At 38.0% G+C, this 23,091-nt stretch overlaps 1 protein-coding gene across 5 annotated transcripts in view; it reads left to right on the top strand.

Moving 5' to 3' along the window:
* The window catches only part of LOC131683057 (scavenger receptor class B member 1), a 1,664,068-nt gene that overhangs the window by 647,379 nt on the left and 993,598 nt on the right, over positions 1-23,091 (top strand). For 3 of the 5 annotated variants that reach the window (XM_058964873.1, XM_058964871.1, XM_058964874.1), the window contains 2 exons: positions 18,030-18,230; positions 18,288-18,515. The exons of 1 other annotated variant lie outside the window; for it this stretch is intronic. In XM_058964873.1, coding sequence (XP_058820856.1) covers positions 18,030-18,230; positions 18,288-18,515 — 429 coding nt within the window. The remainder of the gene's footprint in view (positions 1-18,029; positions 18,231-18,287; positions 18,516-23,091) is intronic. One more of the 5 variants, XM_058964875.1, reaches the window with a different exon arrangement.

Consider the following 23,091-nt stretch of genomic DNA (forward strand, 5'->3'; position numbering starts at 1 on the left):
TACTCAAGGGAGAGCAAGGTGTTGAAAGGAGAAAGTTTAGAAAAGCGTGGAAGGATCATATATGCAAGCTTAGAGCTCACCGGCGACTTAACCTTTTGTCTGCTACCGTAGGGGTCAGGGTCTTTTGGCATTAGAAATACGAATCACCTGAGTCTACGGCATGTCCGAACAAGCGTAAAGTAACTTGTTACTTCATGCTGTCGAAACCGACAAAAAGTTAAGTCACGGTAGCTTCATGTAGCTTTCAAATGGTGTACAATATCGCCTTGATGTTAATGGGAAAGTTACAAGAAATGTTGTGGGCCTTACGACAAACTAATTGCTGTGGATGGAGAAACGCGAATAACTTCTGAAAAGATCGTAATAAAACAAAATAATTGGGTTGTTAAAACAAAATTTTAAATATCCCGAGAACTGCTACATTTCAGAAAATTTTTGTTATAAAAATTTCGATTCAAAAATAATCAAATTATAAAAATTTCGATTTAAAAATAAAATTCTACTTTTGACTGCAAATAGTATGAATTATGAACATTTGTCAAAAGTTGTTGTTAGGAAAATTTTTAATTTAAAGTTTCTCCATAATCCAAATACACTGAAAAAGCTTCTTTTATGTCTGTAAAACGATAAACATTAGACTTTTGACAATTTATGATAAAGTAACGCGAATAACTTTTAAAAAGGACTTAATTACATGAATTAATTGTTCTTGTTGGAGCAAAATTGCAAATATCTCGAAAACTATCGCATTTTGCAAGATATTTGTTAAATGCATTTTGATATATGATATTTAGAATTATATTCTGTAATAAAATTATAGTTTTGTATGTCAATTAGAATGAAATTTAAAAACATGTATAAAGTTATTGTTTTAAAAACTTTTTTGATGATAATTTCTCCATCATGAAATCACATTCAAAATGTTTTTTTTCTCTTTAGGTTTTTGTTAACAAAATATAAAAAATTAGAAAAAATGGTTTTATTTGCAATTTGAAATTTTATCATGAATTTTTGTTTTTGTGAAAACTGACACAATTTTTTTTCAGTGCATATTTTTTTCGTGCAGAAGTATTCATTCTCTGTAACTCGTTCTCAGATAGTTTTACTGTATAAAATAGTGCAATCGAACAAAAAAAATTGAAATCATTGCACGTAGAAACGTCTATGCCCTATTAAAAAATTGTGCTTGAGTCAAAATAATCTTATTGACTGTGGAAAATGGTTCGTCTTCCACGCCGGTTAAACCTGTAAAGTTTTATCGGAATCTAAGATGGTCGGTCGCGATTTTAGAGATTTTCGGACGGATCTTCGTGGAATTCCTCTATAGCAGGACAGGCAATCAAATTTTACCCGTGCACTTCATTGTCCAGTTGCAAAAACAAAATTCGATATCTACTACCTAGTGTGTGAAACGTGAACAAACAATGAGTGACAATGCCAAGCCAGTTTATAGCCCGGTTCGGCCGAACTATGTTGCTGTTGACTTTTCGAAATGTCCGGTAAGACCAGCGACCCGTGACGTGGAGCAATTGTTGAAGGTGAACATGAAGCTGAACATAGCAGAAGTCAATGCTGTGCAATTACATCATCTACGCCATGAGGTACTGATTACGTTCCAAAACATAAAACAAGCAGAATCATTTGCTACGCAGAACAACTTGAAGCACGTTGTCGAATGTAATGACATTTTATACAGCATCCCAACATACGTAGACCGTGACACTATTGAAGTTAAAATGCATGACTTGGCTCCGCGTACTAATCCTGTTGTTATCAAACAACACATGCCAAAATACGGTGAATTGGAAACCATTTCGGAAGACACATGGAGGAACTTCTTCCCAGGTCTGCGCAGCGGAGTGCTTGTGGTGAGAATGCGGCCGACAAAACCTATCCCCTCATATCTGACCATTTATGGCAAAACACAAGGTGTTACATTTAATCAGCGAACATTGGTCACGTACCCAGGGCTGATTCCTACGTACCAGTTCTGTGATCAACCGCTACACAACGAAAAACCTTGCTTGGAGGATGCTAAAGAAAGTCCATATGCTACGACCAAGACCAGTACACAGTCGTCGTATGCTAAACCACAACCGGTTGGTAAAGCAACGACTGCGGACAGCGCATTAACAAACACTAACTCAACGATATGGTCCAGGACCACTAAACCAACTACCGTTACGAACAGTGAAACTACGACGATTATACCAGATGCTTCTAAACCCACAACCAACACCACCAAAAATGAATCAGATGCCGATGATGACCGATCTACAACAGCGATAAGCACAAATAACAAATAAGAAAAACCGACCGTGAGTAACTTGAATGTAGTACCGATGACGACATGGACGTGAACGAAAACGCGAGAGAAAGCGAACTGAATGACTCTAGTTATGATAGGCAATGTAGCTGTTTCATCGCCTAGAAAGAGGATCTCAACACGCAGCAGCAAGCTGCGTGAACAAGACTCGATGGATAGCCTTAGTGAAAATCAATTTTTATTTTTTACATGTTGTAAAAATCATAAAAGACCCACGGCTCAGTTATGCTAATGCATTGAGCCGTGTCAAATAAACAAGAAAAAAATACGTCAGAGCCCCGCAAAGGTAAAGGTAAAGGCAAAGATACTGTAGAGTGTGCCATGGTGCTCCACTGGTTCCGTGCTCGACTGAGTTTGATGTAAGCGTTGGAGTGTTGAAGCTTCCTACCATTCATTCCTGAACTCACTGTCTCCAGGAAGTCGCGTTTGCAAGCAGGAATGCAGGGAGTGGTGACACAAGACCTGGAAATGCGCAATGCGATCATTGTTCGGAAAAAAAACCCAGACTTTTTGACTAGTATAAGTTATACTAAGGGCTAATATTTTCAATAAGTGTAACAAATATAACTGTCGTTTTGAAATAACAGCAACAAGTCTAAAATTAGCTAGCGTTACGAACGGCGGACATATAGTTTGATGATGATTTATAGCATATTTTCGGTGAAATGTATACATAGCATAAATCTAATGGCAGCGTCGTTATTGACAGTGCACTGCACCGGTTTAGTCGATCTTACACTGACTTAAACCAGGGCGTAATCTGTCTGTCTCTTTTTTGCATCTATGTCTATGTATCGCCAGGTGGAAACGAAAGCGCCATAATAAAACTGGCTTAAAAATGTAAGATATTTAATCGTGTTTGATTCAAAAATTTGTTCCGCGATGAACCGAACTGCTCTAACAAATGTCATCAAATAGGTAGGGTGAATAAAAGGCTATGAGCAATAGGATACAATCATCTCATTTCTATACGAAACCAGAGATGAAAAATAGTCTGATTTGCAATGAAAAAATAAAACTATTACGAAGGACCAACATTCGTACTTCGGCCGACCAACCTATTACGGCCATGCCGCTTTGGAATGCGTAAGCATGATGAACGCACAGCCCTCCGACTTTTCTCGATGTTCTTGCCGTAAGTCAATGTAATAGTCAGTAGGGGCATGCGGGTATGTAATCGATAGAGCCGATTGGGCTGATGTCTGTCAGATCGATTCATAACTTCCCTTATCAAAAAATCAATGCGTCATCAACACACTCCATCAATAAGTTTAACAACTTCTAATTTCTAAAACTAGTCAAAAAAATTGCAGTCGGCTACCATTTCTACTTCTTGGAAATCTCTAAAAAATATTCAACATTAGCTACTTCAGCTAATTATTCCCTAGCTACTTCAGGTCATTTCAAAATGCTTGACGGAAGTGGCCAAAATCTAATACAATGTATGTGCTAGTGATAATAGATATATAATATTATAAATAGTTTTGTTTTGTTCCTGCTTTTTATTTTTACTTATTTCACCGTGCAGTATTAGCATAACGAATTCATCATAATCACATTCGAATTTTTGAAATAGTTCTTGAATGGATGTCTTTAGCAATAACAGCTATCATTTAATATTTACTGCTATGTACAACATAAAGTGCAATAACAATCTTGCTTACTCATAAAACTATTCTATGTAAACGCAGATAAAATTCTAAATGACTTCTTATTTAATTCATGCCGAGAAATTACTCCTAAAGTTAGTCATATGCACAGCAACTACATAACAATGCGACACAAACAACTGCGCAATGTTACTCTGCAATGTAGCACGCATGAAATCTGACATAATATGCACACCAAAATTAATTCTGTACAATTGGCCAAACCAAAATGTTTTCTATTTCTTTATTTTATCAATGTTTCTCAAGTCAGTGATGGATGCCATATCCCACCTTCTACTAGTTGCACACAATCAAAAATACACGTGCATTGTTGACTAAAATAAGCGATAAAAAGCATGACTTGCTCTGGTTGATTACATCTTTGACCAATTTATCGCAATTCACACATCGTGCTCGCAACAAAATCTGTTGAAATAATGGTTGCCAATGTCCGCAGAGATTTTTACTTTTGATTACAAAATTTCGCGACAACAAATCTTGAATTCGGAACAATATATCGATGTGATATTCACTCTATCGGATTCCCCAATGTCTCAACTAAGGAATGAAGCATTTTGGTGTGGATCTGAGCTGCCGTTTACTAGCCAGGGCGATCGGAACACAGCGCTGTCCTGTTTTGCCATACAAAATCAGAATTTTGGATTTTGACTATTGATGTTCAAATTTCGCGACAACACGCCGGGACTTATACTGAACCAATCTATGCGGAAAAGATTTCAAAAATTGCGTAATATACTAACTTAGGGAATGAGTCATTCTGGAAAAGAAATTTGCTATAGTTTTTGTGAAAAATGAGTTTAACCACCACAAGGTCGCAATCCGATTTTTTTCGCTCCTGTACTGCTTTAAGACCCTTTTTGAAAGATGCTGGGTAATGCAGCAAAATGAAACAGTTTTTTTCTATCACTGATATATTTGTTTCTTCTTTATTATTTCTTCACTCATTCTAGAGTATGCTTGATGTAATCTTGAATCAACCTTTTTGCTCGTTAGCATCTTGTGGGATATATTTGGCCTAATTTTTAACTTTATATTTAATCAAACTCGATTAGATATTCAGTCATTTGATACGATTGCGATTGAGAATCCTGATTGACAGTTTCATGAAGGATAGAAAAATAATTCGATGAGATTTATATTCAAGATTGTTAACTTTTGGGAATCGCTGTACATTGAACAGAAATCGCAATAGTGGATGAGAAATAAAAATTTTGTCTATCGTACAAAGACTGTTAATGTCTCCAGATTCTGAACTGAACTGGCAACTCTGTCTTCTTGGTGTTTTTTGCTCTTATCCAAAAAAAAACATATTATTACAATGACTCGAACTATCTACTTTAGTTCATTCAAATATAAAGCTTTAAATTTAAACCAACTGCATTTTACCAGGCAGGATAGGATCAGTAAGAAGGGTCATTCCCAGTGAGCAAATTTTCTGGCAGAGACCGCTCTGCTAGATTTCTGTAAGTCTTGGTTTGGTAGCCCTGTAAGATTTCTGCGCGCATCCTGTCGGGTTAGTTGAGCTAGGGCGAACTCGGTTTCGCTCGCGTTTTCTGGCAAATTTTGACAGGAACCGAGCTAAACCCTGGCATAATTCGGACATAAACTGTGCAAAGATCCTGGCAATTCCTACCTGGTAGAATTTAGCACGAATCGAGCAAAATATCTGACAAAGATGTGGCAGGAAGCGTACAGAGATCTTGGCCGTACATTTCTGGCTCGATCCTGGATAAAAGTGAGCAGCATCGGTTGGTTTAACCGCTTCTGTCAGAAACGGTTGTTGCATTTGAGCGAATTCGTTGCCAGAAACTCTGCCAGCATCAATTTCGCTTTGCTCAACTTTTGCTAACTTTCTGCTTTCCACGCTGACCGGGTTCTAGTTTACATTAGCTTTCTCCTAGAGCGAGAAAAGAAATGAAAAAAGCATGATAAAATCCGTTACTACATTAATCAACACCTTGAAAAGGTATGAGATTATCGATTAAATTTGGTCAATACCTTTCCACACTTCCTTGTTCATAAAGTGTCATTTTCGCCCAAGACCCGGAGGAATCTTAAAATATATTGTTTTTGCTGAGAATAAGACTTTGTATACATTGAAATTTATCTGAGTTTACTGTTCATTTAAACCCAACATTTTTTGTAAGTCCTTGTTAATCGACTTCTTAATCCATCCATCCGCGCACACCCAAAGATTGATAAAATTTTAATAACTTTCTCGGATGATTTTACATCAATTTATAGCATTCTACGAAGCTGTAGACAATGAGATTGTTCATCAGATTCTCACTTTTAGTATTTTTCGAATGTCTATAACACCAATTAGTAGCGAAAATGCGAAATAATTTAATTAAAAAACTTAAGTTTTCAATCAAAAAACTTTAAAATAAAAAGTTGTTCTAGACCCCCCGACAGAACATTTTAATTTACTTTCAAATGAAAGGGAAAAGTCCATTATTTCATATTCCGAAGTTTCACAGATGCCGAATTTTTTTGAATAAATTTGTTCGACAAAGATAGCGTGTACCATGTTAAGTTGTATTTAACAGATCGCCAGTAAAGAGTAAAATTCTATGAGATGAAATCTGATATAATTAAAGTTACTTCGGGGGTTCCTCAAGGTTCACACTTAGGACCTCTTCTTTTCATTTTATATGTCAACGACATCTCTCTTATTTAAAAAAAACATTAAAATTCTTATATATGCGGATGATATGAAGCTATTTTTAGAAATTAGTAAATAATAATGACTATAATGTTTTTCACAATGAAACACAAATCTTTTATACATGGTGTTGTAAATGTTTACTGGAATTAAATGTTAAAAAAATGTAATCTCATGACTTTTAGCAGAAAACAAATCACGGCCTCCGGGTCAATTACAGTAGCTAATCAAACCGTTCAGAAATGCGATAAAATAAGAGATTTAGGAGTTATCTTAGATAAAAAATTAAAATTTGTGGAACATTACATTTCATATGCTCAACGCATCGGATATCACTTTCAAGATCCTTACACAATTAAAACTCTTTACGTAGCATATGTTCGGTCTATTTTAGAATATTGTAGTATTGTTTGGTCACCATTCATAAAAAACACGAAGTGAGAATTAAGTCAATCCAAAAGCAGTTTCTATTATATGCACTACGCAAGTTAAGATGGACAGCATTCCCTCTTCCATCTTATGAAGCACGTTGTATGTTGATAGATATTCAAACATTGAAAGAACGTCGGGACTATGCTATGATCGAGTATGTGTTATCAAAAACATTGCGAAGCATCAAGTTCTAAATGTTCTCAATCGATATAATACCCGAAGAAAGCGATAAGAGTTATAAGAAATGTATCATCACACTGTTAGGTGGATTAAAAGCGTTTTTGGATCTAAGTCAAAACTGACAGAAGATATATTCAGGAGAAGGGATGCACAGCCGACATCTGATGAAATGAATTGAAAACGTTTTTTTGTACATCACAATTAGTATTTTAAATCTAATTTTAGTGGATCTCAATTCACCTCTTCATTGTGCCAAGAAAAAAAATCCGAAATATACCTATATTTTGGTGCTCTACAGTGGTGTAACCCCTAAACTTGCACGCACATATGAACAACTTGTACATGTTCCTTGAAAAATGGTTCTTGGACATTATTTTTTGGAAAGTGCAACATACGAAAACCCATGCGCCCTTCAAAAAGATGGGTGGGTAATGTTAGGGACATAACCGGAGTGAAGTAGAATGTACTTTAGGATGATAATACGAATGTAATAAGTTGTAATAAATCCTGTTATGTCGTTATTTCTGATGAAAATACCGACATATTGATACACGCGCATCGAAATTGCACTGTAAACCTAATGCTGTGCTTTTGTGAAATCCTAACAGAAAATAAAATTACGTGCTAGTCCAACGAGCTTTCTGGCCCGTTGTTATAGTGAATTATTCCCCCTTTTTGTGGTGATGTTTACCTCCGCACAAGTGCGTTTTGCCCAGCCCAAAGTGCAATTTATGATGATTTTGAAATATTGCATCTTTTTCATGTTTTTAAATATTTTGCAAAGTGTTATGATAGTGATTACAGGAAAAAGTAGGTTAAATGATATCATTGATTCAATTCTCCCAATTAATGCTCTATAGCTAAGTTATGATCGCATTTCCATTGTACCCCATCCCCAAAATAATAATATGCTCTAACCTTAATCAAACAGGTCTGTTAATGTGAAATTTTAGTAAAACCCTGCGATTGTCATGTATGATAATGGTCGGCAACGAATGCCGCAGCAGGACATTACAGACGCGAAATTCACAAACAAAATAAGTAAAATGCACATTGCTTAATTTAACCGCGAATAAAATAAGCCGGTCTCCACATGGATGAATCAATCCCGTCATACATCAACCTATTATACAATTAATCTAACTAATAATTCAATTTTTTTTGTCTTTTGACCTAAGTGCCAGTACCTTATTTAGGACTGGTGGTATCCAACGGGGAAAAACGATCGGAAATGGTGAGTGAAGCTAAGCAATCATGTGAAAAAAAAATTCCCTCCAGAGGCGAGACTCGAACTCGCAACCTTTGAGACTCCGGCCCAATGCACTAACCCTTATGCTATCCCTGGGTATGGCGACATCCCAGAAAGAACATATGATTATCCCACTGGCGACGGTGATCGTACCCTGCCTGCAAAGCGAGAATCACACACAACGGCAGCTGATCACCCCAACACATTTGATCTATTTAATTTCCCCGCTAGATACCAAGGCCCGGGTTTTTATTATCGTCTGATGTCTAATTTTTAGTTCATTACCCATCGTACTTCGGTGGGTGACAGAGCTAATGAAGACTGTCGGTTTCTGGTCCCTTGCCCAGTGAACAGAAGTATGACGGGAGCGAACTCACCCGTTCGAATTAAACTAATAATTCAATTTTTTATCTTTCAACTTAAGTACCAATACCTTATTTAGGACTGGTGGTATCCAACGGGGAAAACGATCGGAAATGGTGAGGTAAGCTAAGCAATCATGTGAAAAAAAATCCCCCCAGAGGCGAAACTTGAACTCGCAACCTTTGAGACTCCGGCCCAATGCACTAACCCTTATGCTATCCCTGGGTATGGCGACATCCCAGAAAGAACATATGATTATCCCACTGGCGACGGTGATCGTATCCTGCCTGCAAAGCGAGAATCGCACACAACGGCAGCTGATCACCCCAACACATTTGATCTATTTAATTTCCCCGCTAGATACCAAGGCCTGGGTTTTTATTATCGTCTGATGTCTAATTTTTAGTTCATTACATATCGTACTTCGGTGGGTGACAGAGCTAATGAAGACTGTCGATTTCTGGTCCCTTGCCCAGTGAACAGAAGTATAATGGGAGCGAATCCGTGGCAACGGACCCAAAATAGGAGCATAGACGGTAATATAAACCGTAAAGTGAAAGATCAGCGATATGCGCCATCACGCCACTCTGGCGACGAATGCATATCGTTTAGAAAAACATAGGATCAGCAATATGCGCGAGCACTCCACCCGGGCGGTGAACGCATATTGCTTAGGAAAGCAAAAAAGGTCACGTAGCCACTGGAGCAATCCAGCCCATAGCTTAGGTTTAAGGAAAATAAAATTCATTCTAGAGCGAACCTCCGTGTGATATAAGTATGATATATCACAACAGTCCCAAACTAAAAAGAAATGAAAAGAATAATCTTTTCATGGCGATCCTCGCCAGTACGAGAAGAAACTACCAGTGAAATACCGCAGATATACCAGTAAAATACTGCTGAAATACCAGTAAAAAACGCTTTAAAAATGAGTGAAAAGTTACGTCGAAAAGTGTGAACATTAAAAGTGCCTCAGTGCGAACGAAGCGAAACCACGGACCGGTGCGAGTTGATTTTTTAAGTTGATGTGTGAAGAATATTAGCAACCACAAAACGGGAAAATAATACCGAATGGACGGAGCAAACTTGTGTTGGTGCAGGGTAAACTTGGAAAATTGAAATGGGAATTGAATTGAGTAACTTAAAAACAGTGTAAAAATATGGGGAAAACGCAGTCAAGAAGTGTACAAAACGCAGAAAACGCCCAGGTAAATGTAGTGAATACGTTGGACAGCCACACCGATGCCCATGATGCACATGAACTGAAGCTGTGGATCATTCTTGTTGCGGTGTTAGCGCAACTCTTCGTGATCATTTATAGAGAACACCAGAGATCAACGAAGAAACGTGCCATGAAGGCAGCTCTTTCAGTAGCAAAGTTGGATGTGTGAAAATTAAATAACAACCAGAAAAAAGGCAATATACAATGGAGTATTGCGTAAAGGACTACTTAGTGTACTCAATGTGCATTATTAAACTAAAAGAGATGCACGAGGAGATACAGGAACGGTCAAACCGTCTTTTTTCAAGTGCACAGGCGGAAGCTTACAAAGAAATAGCGGAGATGCTGTTTGGAATGTCTAGTGCAGCGGCAGTGAAGCAGAATATGGATGGCAGAATGGTAGCTGAAGGCGTTGCATTGATGGAAGAGATCGAAGAATTACTAACATGGAACACAATAGGAGCAACATAATACGAGAAACCCTCAAAAAAGGAAAGGATAAAAGGGGAAGTATATTAACAATATTTTGAATTTGCGAAAAACTATTGGCACCAAATATTATTTTAGGTATCACAGAATATATTATAGAAAGCGATGCACAGAACATGCAGAGGATAAACATAAAATATTTCAACCGACGAAGGCAATGCGAAGAATAAAACAAAAAGTGTAAGGAAAAAGAAAAAAAATCGTAAGTAGCAGTGATAGGATTATTTTCGCATGCAGGATAAGAGTCTATGTTAGATAATAAAAAGTGTATATATAAATGGCATTCCTAAATTGGTTATGGATACATTTTTCGAATTAGAGGACGAGTTAAATAAACTATACTCCAACATAAGAAAATTTAGTACCTTTAAAAGCAAGACAAGGAATGAAAAAATTGCTAAATTACTAAAACTAAAAGAGGATTTGAAAAAGTCATTACAAAATGACACGCTTAGTGAAAGTGTCAGATGTTCACTAAGTAAGCGATACCTTAAATTGAGAGATAATATTTACGAAGCTGTTGTACTGCTTAGGGGAACACCCCCAGTGGGTGACATTTCTATTGAAAGCCTTCCTCAGATAGACGAAACAGGTGAGGAAGAAGAGGAAGCCACCATGGCTACCCTTGACATCGCACTAGCGATGAAAATGATTGAAAAATATGATGGGGAACCCGCAGGGTTACCTCTGTTCTTAGAAACCGTAGAACTGCTGAAGGAATATTCTCCGAATGTTCCTGAAGCAGCAATTATAAAGTTTATCAAAACAAGATTGGTAGGAGCCGCACATGGTTCCATTGATGAGGTTGGAAATTTACAGCAGCTTAAAGAAGTATTGCAACTTAAATTTATGGTCCGTCTCACCCCTCGAGCGGTTGAGAACGAGATAAGGAGCATTAAACAGCAAAACAAAACAATCAGCGAATTTGGAGCTGAAATCGAGAAGCTCAGCACAAAACTAGCAGCAGCGCATGTGTCTAACAAGACATTCTGCACAGAAGCTGCCGCAGCCAATATTGTACAGCCAATAGCTGTACAGGCATTTATAGAAGGATTGAAAAATCCACAAACCGTTTTTTTTCTGAAAGCAAGGAACCCGACTACGCTGAACAAGGCGATTTCCGATGCACTGGAGGTACAGCCCCAGGCCTCGACAGAAACTGCCTTGTGGACGCAAGGGTATCAATACCAAGGTAATTTCCGTGGGCGTGGAGGCCGTGGATATTACCCTGGCAGGGGTGGTTATCAGTCTAGTAGCCACCATTATACACAATATTCCCAAAGAAATAGAGGCAGAAATAATCCGCCAGGTTTCTCTGGAAATCGAGGAAATTCTCAGCGAGGTAACGGTAGAGGTTACCATAACAATGTCCCAAACAGGCAGTATTATAGCAATGGCCAGAACCAGCGAGGTAATAATCATAACAATAATGATAACAATCGTATTCAAAATGGCCAAAGGCGAATCGCAAATGTAGCGGAGGAGCAGCAAAGAGCAGCAGCCCCGCAAGAGGAAGCGAATGTTGGCGAATTTTTTCGTGACTAATTTAAATAGCGAACGAGCGCTACGAACAAATTTCATAATAGATGGTAAAAGTTTTAATTTAGTAGTTGATAGTGGTGCGTCGTGCTGTATATTAGACAGACGCCACCTAACGGAACAATTATACGCTTGTCTCAATGTATCACAGACTATACATGTGCGTGGTGTAAGTGGAATCACCACCACCCTGGGTACTGTGAGTACTTTTATAGAATACAATGGATATGAATATCCCATTACTTTCCATGTTATAGAGAAATTACCGTCAAACATAACAGGTTTGATTGGAACAAACTTTTTGAAAAAATTTGGGGCGCAGATTAATTTTGAAACGTCCACATTATCACTTAGAAAACCGTTATTTGAAGAAAATTTTATAATCCCCCCACGGACAGAAGTAATCACTTTTGTAGAAGTTGATTGCAGTAGACCGATGGTAATACTAAATCAAGAATTACAATCAAAAGTCTTTATTGCAGGAGCGATTGTAGAACCAAGAAATGGAAAGGTTCCTGTTAGATTGCTAAATATAAAAAATAAAAATGTTAAAATCAAGACCTTGAAACCACAGACGAAACCTTTAGAAAATTACGATATTATTGAAATCCAGAGTGCATGCAGATATAATTCTAGCAGAGCACAGGAAGTTCTATCAGAATTGAATTTAGCCGGAATCAATGAGGAAGACCGACCAACCATTGAAAAGTTGTGCATGAAGTACAACGATATTTTTTGTTTAAAAAATGATAAGTTGACAGTAACGAGGATTTATCAACCCTCGCTTACTATTAAACCTGATACACATCCAGTGTATACCAGGCCGTACAAATTACCACATGCTCAAAAGGAGGAAGTCCAGAAGCAAGTAGATAAAATGATCAAGGAAAATGTCATCGAAAATGCCGTATCTGAATGGAATAGCCCTTTGCTATTAGTTCCTAAGAAGTCGGCAGATGATACAAAGAAATGGCGATTAGTAATCGACTATCGCAAATTGAACAATGCCCTCCAAGATGACAAATTTCCACTTCCAAATATTGAGGAAGTGATTGAGTCATTGGCAGGAGCTAAATACTTTTCACATTTGGACCTTTCTCAAGGATATTACCAATGTGAATTAAGGAAAGAAGATAGGCATATAACTGCTTTTAGTACCAATAGGGGACAATACCAAATGACACGTCTCCCTATGGGATTAAAAGTAAGCCCGTCTACATTTTCAAGGTTAATGACCGTAGCAATGTCAGGTCTTAACATGGAGACATGTCTCGTTTATTTAGATGATATTATCGTATTCGGTAAAACATTAGATGAGCATAACAGAAATCTTGCACAAATTTTTGAACGATTACGGAAAACAAATTTGAAGTTGAATCCGCAGAAATGCAATTTTCTCAAAACCGAGTTGTTATACTTGGGACACTTAGTGTCAATCGAAGGTGTTAAACCTGACCCTTCTAAATTGGAAATTATTAAAAAATGGAGTAGTCCACAAACAGCTGACGAAGTGAAAAGATTTGTCGCGTTTGCGAACTATTATAGAAAGCACATAAGAGACTTTGCAAAGCTATGCAGTCCACTAAATAGGTTAACAAGGAAAAATGTGGAATTCAATTGGACGGATAAGTGCGAACATTCTTTTCAGTATCTGAAAAAATGTTTCATGAATCCACCAGTCCTTGACTATCCCGATTTTTCAAAAGATAATATTTTTACCTTACATACGGATGCATCAGGAAAAGCGTTGGGAGCTGTATTAAGCAACCAAAATGCCAGACCCATTGCATTCGCAAGTAAGGCATTGAACAGTGCTGAATCAAATTATAGTACTATTGAGAAGGAGCTATTAGGTCTGGTGTGGGCAATTCGACATTTTCGGCCGTATTTATATGGTAGAAGGTTCGAGGTGTTCACAGACCACCGTCCTTTAGTCTACCTATTTACTTTAACAGATCCTTCGAGCCGGTTGACAAAGTTTCGTCTGGCTCTAGAGGAGTATAAATTTGATGTCATATATAAAAAGGGATCGGAAAATGTGGTAGCGGACGCGTTATCACGTATTTCGATTGCTGATCTAAAAGCCTTGACACCACGAGAAAGTTTCGTGTGTACAAGAGCACAAAGTAGAAGTAACAAAGAAAGCGGAGCGAATGAACATAAGCGCGCAGAAAATTCGAATATTGATTACATGACGATAAAATTGGAAAATAACGACGAAATAATCAATGAGAAAAATGCTATGGTTTTCGTGGACCCTAACATGACATTGACTCGCCTACGGGGAGTACTGAAACAGTTAGTGGAATACGCGAAAGTCCATAAAATAAAAGACCTTGTTGTGGGAAACACAACCAATTATAGAAAACTAAAAAGCAAAATAGAGGAATTTAATATGAAAGGCATGCCGCCTATTGTTGTAATAGGTAAAAGGATAAAAGTCGTTGAAGATGAAAAAGAAAAGAAATTAATTCTAAATGATTTCCACGTATTGCCAACTGCAGGGCATGCGGGAATCAAACGCACAAGTAATTCAATCAAACAAAGATATCACTGGAAGACAATGGACCGTGATATCATCAATTTTATTAAGAAATGTCCAAAATGCCAGAGGAACAAAAGTTATAATACAAAACAACCGATGCAGCTGACTACTACTGCTAGTCATGCATTCGAAAAAATTTTCCTAGATCTGATAGGACCATTATTACCAGATGCAGTGGGAAACCAGTATATACTGACGACCCAATGTGATCTGACGAAATTTGTAACTGCTACACCTATCAGAGACAAATCAACGAATACTGTGGCCAAAGCATTCGTTGAAAACGTTATACTGAATTATGGTGTACCGCAACAAATTCTAACGGATAGAGGAACAGAATTCATGTCCACCCTATTCAAAGATATTTGTAATTTACTGCAGGTGGAAAAGCTAAATTCAACAGCTTACCACCACCAAACTATTGGAGCACTAGAAAACTCCCACAAAAGTTTGGGGAACTTTCTGCGTATCCAAACAAATAATTCATATGGTAACTGGTCTGCTTGGGTACCGTATTATAAATTTGCTTATAATACGACAGTACATAGTGCAACAAACATGACGCCATTTGAATTGGTTTTCGGAAGAATTTGCACACTTCCAACAAGTTTAAGGCAAAGCGATAAGGCAGATCCGGTCTACAATATAGACGATTATGCCAGCATTCTGAAATACAAACTTCAAATTTCACAAAAAGAGGCGAGAGCCAAATTACTTAAAGGAAAGCAAGACAGAGTATTAAAATATAATAGTAATATAGAGGCGAAAAATTTTGAACAAGGGCAACTGGTCCTAGTAAGGAAAGAAGAAGGTTCCAAGTTGGAACAAAAATTCGAAGGTCCCTACAGAGTCCTAGAAGACCTAGGGCCAAATGTGAAAATAATTGATAACCTTAAAGAAGAAAATATTGAAGGTACCACTAGTACGGTACACAAGAGTAGAATTAAAGAGTATATTACCTAAAAAAAAAAAAAAAAAGAGAGAGAGAGAGGTAAAGAGGAATGGAATGAGATTAAAAACATATAATACGAAATTTTTAGTTACATTTTTATAAGGTATTATTAATTCACCACAATATATTTTAATTTTCAACACACCTATGCACATGTAAAGTGAGGCGTACGAAGTACATAATGTAAAAAGAATCAAGCTATTATTTTAAAGAGAAACGAATGATTTTACTTAAAAAAAAAAATATTTTTCAATATTCATTATTATAAAGTGTTATTTTTTCAAAGTTAACTGAAACGTAAAAGTTATAAAAAAAAGAACATTTCAATTATAATTTTAAAAATTAAAACTGTAGAATAATTTTTAAAATTCAATAAGAAAGGGCGTTTAGTGGCAACGGACCCAAAATAGGAGCATAGACGGTAATATAAACCGTAAAGTGAAAGATCAGCGATATGCGCCATCACGCCACTCTGGCGACGAATGCATATCGTTTAGAAAAACATAGGATCAGCAATATGCGCGAGCACTCCACCCGGGCGGTGAACGCATATTGCTTAGGAAAGCAAAAAAGGTCACGTAGCCACTGGAGCAATCCAGCCCATAGCTTAGGTTTAAGGAAAATAAAATTCATTCTAGAGCGAACCTCCGTGTGATATAAGTATGATATATCACAACAGTCCCAAACTAAAAAGAAATGAAAAGAATAATCTTTTCAGGGAGCGAATCCGCCCGCTCGAATTAAACTAATAATTCAATTTTTTGTCTTTTGACTTAAGTGTCAATACCTTATTTAGGACTGGTGGTATCCAACGGGGAAAACGATCGGAAATGGTGAGTGAAGCTAAGCAATCATGTGAAAAAAATTCCCCCCAGAGGCGAGACTCGAACTCGCAACCTTTGAGACTCCGGCCCAATGCACTAACCCTTATGCTATCCCTGGGTATGGCGACATCCCAGAAAGAACATATGATTATCCCACTGGCGACGGTGATCGTACCCTGCCTGCAAAGCGAGAATCACACACAACGGCAGCTGATCACCCCAACACATTTGATCTATTTAATTTCCCCGCTAGATACCAAGGCCCGGGTTTTTATTATCGTCTGATGTCTAATTTTTAGTTCATTACCTATCGTACTTCGGTGGGTGACAGAGCTAATGAAAACTGTCGATTTCTGGTCCCTTGCCCAGTGAACAGAAGTATGACGGGAGCGAACCCGCCCGTTCGAATTAAACTAATAATTCAATTTTTTATCTTTTGACTTAAGTGCCAATACTTTATTTAGGACTGGTGGTATCCAACGGGGAAAAACGGGATACCACCAGTCCTAAATAAGGTATTTTCTTTACTCGCTGTCCAACATTCACGATTTATCTAACCTGCTCCGGTCTGCTGCAACCTGGCGAGACACAAACCGATCCGGAGATGTCGACCATGATTTACATCTCCTCACAAGTACCTTCGCAGGGTTTCTTATCCTTCTTGACGCTACTCGTTCCTATTTATCTGCTATCTGAGATTTCCTCTGCGGCGGTATTTCACCTAATACCGATGCCCGTTTGCACGATCCACTTAGCTGTCATCCACTCCGGTGGAGTGATCATTTGCGGTAAATTTTCTTCAGATAACGATATCACGATTTTCTCCAACCTCGTGCTTTTCTTCCTTAGTTGTAGCCCGTTGACCGACATCTGCTGTGGAACTGGTCTACTCTCAACTGTTGCTAATATCGAAACCTCTCGAAACGTGTATCGATCCATCAGAGAAGCCGACTAACTTGACATACATCCCTTTCCAGCCACCCTCGCAGGGTTTCTTCCTTATTTTCCTCATCGATTTGTTTATATAGTGACCGAACTCAATGACATTTTATGTGTAAAACGGTTTGCAGTATATTTATTTCTTGAACAGGAAGTTCATCAGTTTTTAAATGTAAATCGAAACCCTCATTGAAGGGGTTTGAACCCCCAAAACCCACCCCTTGCGCACAGGTCTGGTACATTCTAAGGAATTGGATATAAAATTGTTGTACATTTCCAATCAGATTGCGCCAATATCTTTTGATTTTTTCATTCAGTACAATGGTAGATATTCAAGTTTAAAAAATAGGGTAAAATTCCGGCAGAAAATTTTGAGACGTGATCCCTATATTGAAACGTTAGAAATATTCTACTTCAAAAGTATTCATTCAAAATAAAATTGCCGGTGGCAAACACCAAAAGATTCGCTTGAATCGGGAATGGTTGAAGTTTCTGGTCGGCGGTTTTGTCATGGAATCTCTCTATAATCAGTTTTCTTTCATACAATTTTAAAGCAGGTGAAAAATGACCACTTTTTTGTTTTTCTATGTTGCCCAGTACGTGCAATTAATTAAATCTTACATTTCCTTTTTAGGGTATCGCACAAATAATGTCCAAAAACAATTATTTATTTCGGCTACCATTGAATTTGTTGATTCGTCAGACCAAATTATTGCCGTTAGAGCTACAAACAGCAAAACAGTTTATGTTTGGTTATGAAACTACTATAACAACACTAGGCAATACATTTCTACCTAACTGGATATCATTCAACAAAGTTGGGTTGATTGACAGAGTACGTTCAAGTTGCTGGTTCGAATGTGTTTAAATTATTCCAATGATTATTTTCCAGATGTATGATTTTGATGAAGACTTTGAAACGATCTATACAGGTTCATATGATGCGTCAATGTCTGGGTTATATGAAAGCTATCTAGGAACATCAAAATTAAAGCAATGGAAAGGAGATCATTGTAGTAACATTCAAAATGCATCAGATGGTACTAAGTTCAAAAGCTTTATCAAAGAAGACGAACAACTTTTATTTTTTAGGAAAAGTATGTGCCGTGCTCAGCGGATGGTAAGTAGGTACATTTTATATTTTTTTTTTCAAACCTTCTTGTTTTTGCACCATGTTATATATCTCCTTAGTGGATAAAATTTAGGTAGAAACTATTTTTTCTCAACCAAGGAGAAAATTGTTTCAAACCACATTTGTGCGTAAAAGGCGCAAAAACTATAACTAATTTTTTCCTTTTTTTATTTCGACTATGTTAGTCACATTTTCTTTTTTACGTTTTAACGACATTCAATTAGCTAGAGATTACTGGGTAGGGAAAGTTATGAAACTTAGAGCCATAGTACTCAAGTGAGAGCAAGGATGTGAAGTAAACAGATCGGAAAACTAGAAGTGGCAGGGTCATTAGAACAGGCTTAATATCGTGCGGGCTTAATTTTTGCCTTCTGATAATGAGGGTCGAGCTTAGGCAGAATAACTACGAATCACCCGAGTTCACTATCATGTGTCCTTGATAAAGGTAGACGTATCTATCTTTACCGTGACAACCGGCAAAAATTAAGCCACGCAACTATAACTAAATTAGTTACTGGAGAGGCGTTTAGTGTTCTTTTCATCAGTATCCGACACTAACTCAGTGATAGGACTAAGCTAGCGCCGGATTGAGGCTAGCTCCAAAAACTAAAATCCTATTTGTGTTTCTGATCAAACCCCTTATCTTGCGTGATGTCCCTCAAGACGAGGAGTTCTGATTAAGCTCATAAGCATAGTGCATTGGCTTACTAAGCTAAATTAAGTTTCGGGTCCAATAATTCTTATAGACTTCACGGGACATCATGCAGGACCAGGGTTTTGCTCAGAAATACAAATAGTATTTTCGATTTTGGAGCTAGCGGCAATCCGGCGCTAGCTTATGTTACTAAGTTAGTGTCAGATTGGGATGAGAGGAAATCGAAATGCATTTTAAATTACTAATTTAGTAATGCGTTTTGTGTCGCGCAAATGTGGTTTAAAACATTTTTTTTCCATAGTGGAGAAAAAATAATTTTCCCAACTATACAGAAATATAGCATAGTGAATATTGTATTGGCTTGCTAAGCGAAACCAAGTTTCAGTTCCAATAACTTTCAACAGCTTTCAGAACTCCTTGGCCTGCGGGACATGACGCCGGACTAACGATTTGCTCAGAAACGCAAATAGTTTTTTCGTTTTCAAAGCTTGCTTCAATTTGGCGCGAGCTTATTTCTGTCACTAAGTTAGTGTCGGATTCTAATGTGAGGAACACGAAACTCCTCTCCAATGACTAATTTAATATTTATGCCATTCTCACATGAGGAAATACAAAGGAATCACTCTAAAAATCTACTTATTCGACTTCCGCGACAGGGCGGATTCGCATATACCATTAGACTCAGTTCGTCGAAATCGGAAAAAGTCTGCATGTGCGTTTTTATAGTAAGGTTGACATTATACATTATACATTATACATTATACATTATACATTATAGAAGCGAGCCACAACATAGCTCCTAGACCGGACCCATGTATCTAACCATGTATCTGATATGAGCAAATATAAATACACGTTTTTCAATATACTAACCTTGCCGGTTTGCCACGAAACTGCTACTTGAGGAAGCTAGAACATTTACCTATACTATCAACCCGAGTTTTTAACGAAATTCTATCTCGTACTTTGTGCGAAAATATCACCCCTCTTCACTTGGGGTTTCTTTTCGAAACACTCCTATTTCTCATTTTCAGTGTACTTTTTCAAATGTACTTTAATCACACATTACTGCAATAAACAACCGCGAAACTTTAATCGTTTACTAACAAAACATCAAATTTTGTGCCAATGTGCAGATGACCTAAGAAAAATGTCCGAAAACTCTCATTTGTGCGTTTGAATTTTCTCTTCGGTCGGTGCCGTCAGTGCCTAGCAACAAGCGTGCGTTCCTGGCTTATATTTTCACCATAAAACGCTTAAAAATCTGGCCTGTAGTGTGCAGAGCCACCGATTTTAAAGCCAATAAATTTCTTAAATATATTGAACCTCGGCACCATAAGTTCCGTGAGCTTGTTACATCATACGGTTTCAGCCTCAAGCCAAGCGAATTTTCACGGACACCAAGATTTTGATACTGATTCACAATAAACTTTGTTTATTTACGCTGCGACTTTCCGCGGCCAGCATGCGCTTTCAGGGGCATGACATTGCCTTACGCAACTGTTTTAAATTTCTTATAAAAGAAATGTATAGAATTCGCTCAAACTTTCAAGATATTTTCCGAGGCCCGGAGGGCCAAGTCTTATGTACCAATCGACTCAGCTCGATGATTTGGGACAATTTCCGTGCATGTATATATGTGTGTTTTTGCCTTTCTCCTATAGAAAGGTTATGCAATCACTCTGAACATCGTCAACTCAATCCCAGCCCGGTGGGCCGTCTTTTTTTAATTATTTTTTTATATTTTTTTACAATGGAGAAGACATTTACGTACTAACCCAGTACACGTGCTATTAGTAGGTGTCCAAGCTACCACACGGGGTGTACTGGGGGCGAGTCGGGCTCGAATGGTGACCAGCCATTAATACCGACTAAACACCATCCGCCATCGTTCTCCCCAGGAACTACCTCTCGGTATTAGGGGAGAGAGGGTAACAGTGGATCAGCAGGAACTATGAAACATTCGCAATAAAATCACAATGCATGATCGCAATCGTCTAATTCCCTCATATTTCACAATTTCTAATTCTTTACACGTGTTGCTATATTTTGGAAGAGATCTGCTAACTCTATCTCTTTTAATGGATATTTGTTTGTTTTGTGATAGCCAGAGTAAATTTGCAATGATAAACATTATTCCATCTTTATGAATTACCATTCATTGAATAAATGTTTAGTCTATTGCTATTTATAGAAAATTTTATGCGCAACATGTGCCGCGAACAAAGTTTTTTGGTAACTACTCATGGTTCTGTGTGATTTCACAATTTTCATGAATAGACCCATTGGGTAACTGTGAAACGATGGCGTATGGGGAACAGTGATTTTTGTTTGTTTTTGTGGTGTATCTCAAAATGTCAATGGGTTCCGATTTTCCACAGAGACTCTCGGCTGATGGTAGTTCGGTGAAGTTTTGTTGAGTCTCGATTATCAAATTTCGATGTGTACAGATGAACCTGCCCAGAGGCCGTGTGGTATCCGGCCTAGAATTGAGCCACTGGAGTCCTGCTGCCATGTCGTAGGAGGCGACTGAAAGTAGGAGACCCTAAGTCAAGGTGTAGTTCCGTGCCGAGGACTTAATGATTGGAGGGTCTAAAATATGCCAGTCGCGCACGGAGCATTTTGGGTTTTGCCCTTGCTGTGTTATGCGAATCTCTGACACAGTGGACCATTATTTTCTTCGCAAATCGTGGGAATCAAATGATCATGTCCCATTTAAACCTGATATGGCTCGCTAAATGCGTTAACATCCCAACTCGCTTGGTGTCCTCTAGTTGTTGTGCAATTTGTGTTGGAGATGAAATGTACAGTTCTCTAATCAACAATGGTTAGAATAGCACAAGTCAATCTCCAACATAAACGTACAGCAACTATGAATTTATCTCGACTCATGCAGGAAGGTAAAGCTTCCATAGCATTGGTTCAAGAACCGTATTTCCATAAAGGAAACTTCTATTTTGGAAAGTTACTTAACACTGCCTTCATTGCTTACAACAAGACAGGTATGACTAACCCACGTGAAATGCCTCGTGCTTGCATTCTTGCAAATAAGGCTATTGACGCGTGTCTCATATCGGAGCTCACAACTCGCGATATCTGTGTTGTCACAGTTACATTGACTGTCGGAAACGTAGACAAGAAATATATATACTGTTCAGCATACCTACCGCATAACGAATCATCTCCTTCTGATGATTTCAAAAGCGTTGTATCATATTGTAGCAGAAATGGGCTTCCGCTCATTATCGGCAGTGATGCGAATGCTCATCACATCATTTGGGGCAGCTCAGACATCAATCTGAGAGGCTCTGAACTGATGGAGTACATAAGTAGTACAAATCTCCATTTTCTGAATGTGGGAAACCGACCAACTTTTGCGAGGTCTGGGAGGGAGGAGGTGTTAGACATAACACTTTGCTCTGATAGAATTTTGCATGAACTGGGAAATTGGCAGGTTCCAAATGAAACTGAACCGTCTCTATCCGATCATAAATATATATTTTTCGAGCATTTTGATGTCACCTTCAATGTGGTGACATATCGTAATCCTAAGTCTACAAACTGGGACCTCTTTTTGGAAAACTTAGCGACTAAATTTCATGGATATTTTCCGAAAATTAGTCAACTAGACGACTTAGATGACGTCGTGGATACGACAAACTCATTCATATTAGCATCCTACGAAGAAGCTTGTCCACTTCGTACTGTTAAATCGACTAGGGGAACCCCTTGGTGGAGGGCTGAGCTTGATAGAATGAAGAAAGTTATGAGAAGAGCTTGGAACCGGCGTCAGCGTGATGACTCCAGGGCTTTCAGGTCAGCTCGTAGTGCATATAAGAAATGTCTTAGATCTGCAGAACGGGCTGGCTGGCAAAGCCTATGCACTAATGTCTCTAGTCTGAACGAGGC

This window comes from Topomyia yanbarensis, chromosome 2 (genome assembly GCF_030247195.1).
Source record: "Topomyia yanbarensis strain Yona2022 chromosome 2, ASM3024719v1, whole genome shotgun sequence".
Lineage (NCBI taxonomy): Eukaryota > Metazoa > Arthropoda > Insecta > Diptera > Culicidae > Topomyia > Topomyia yanbarensis.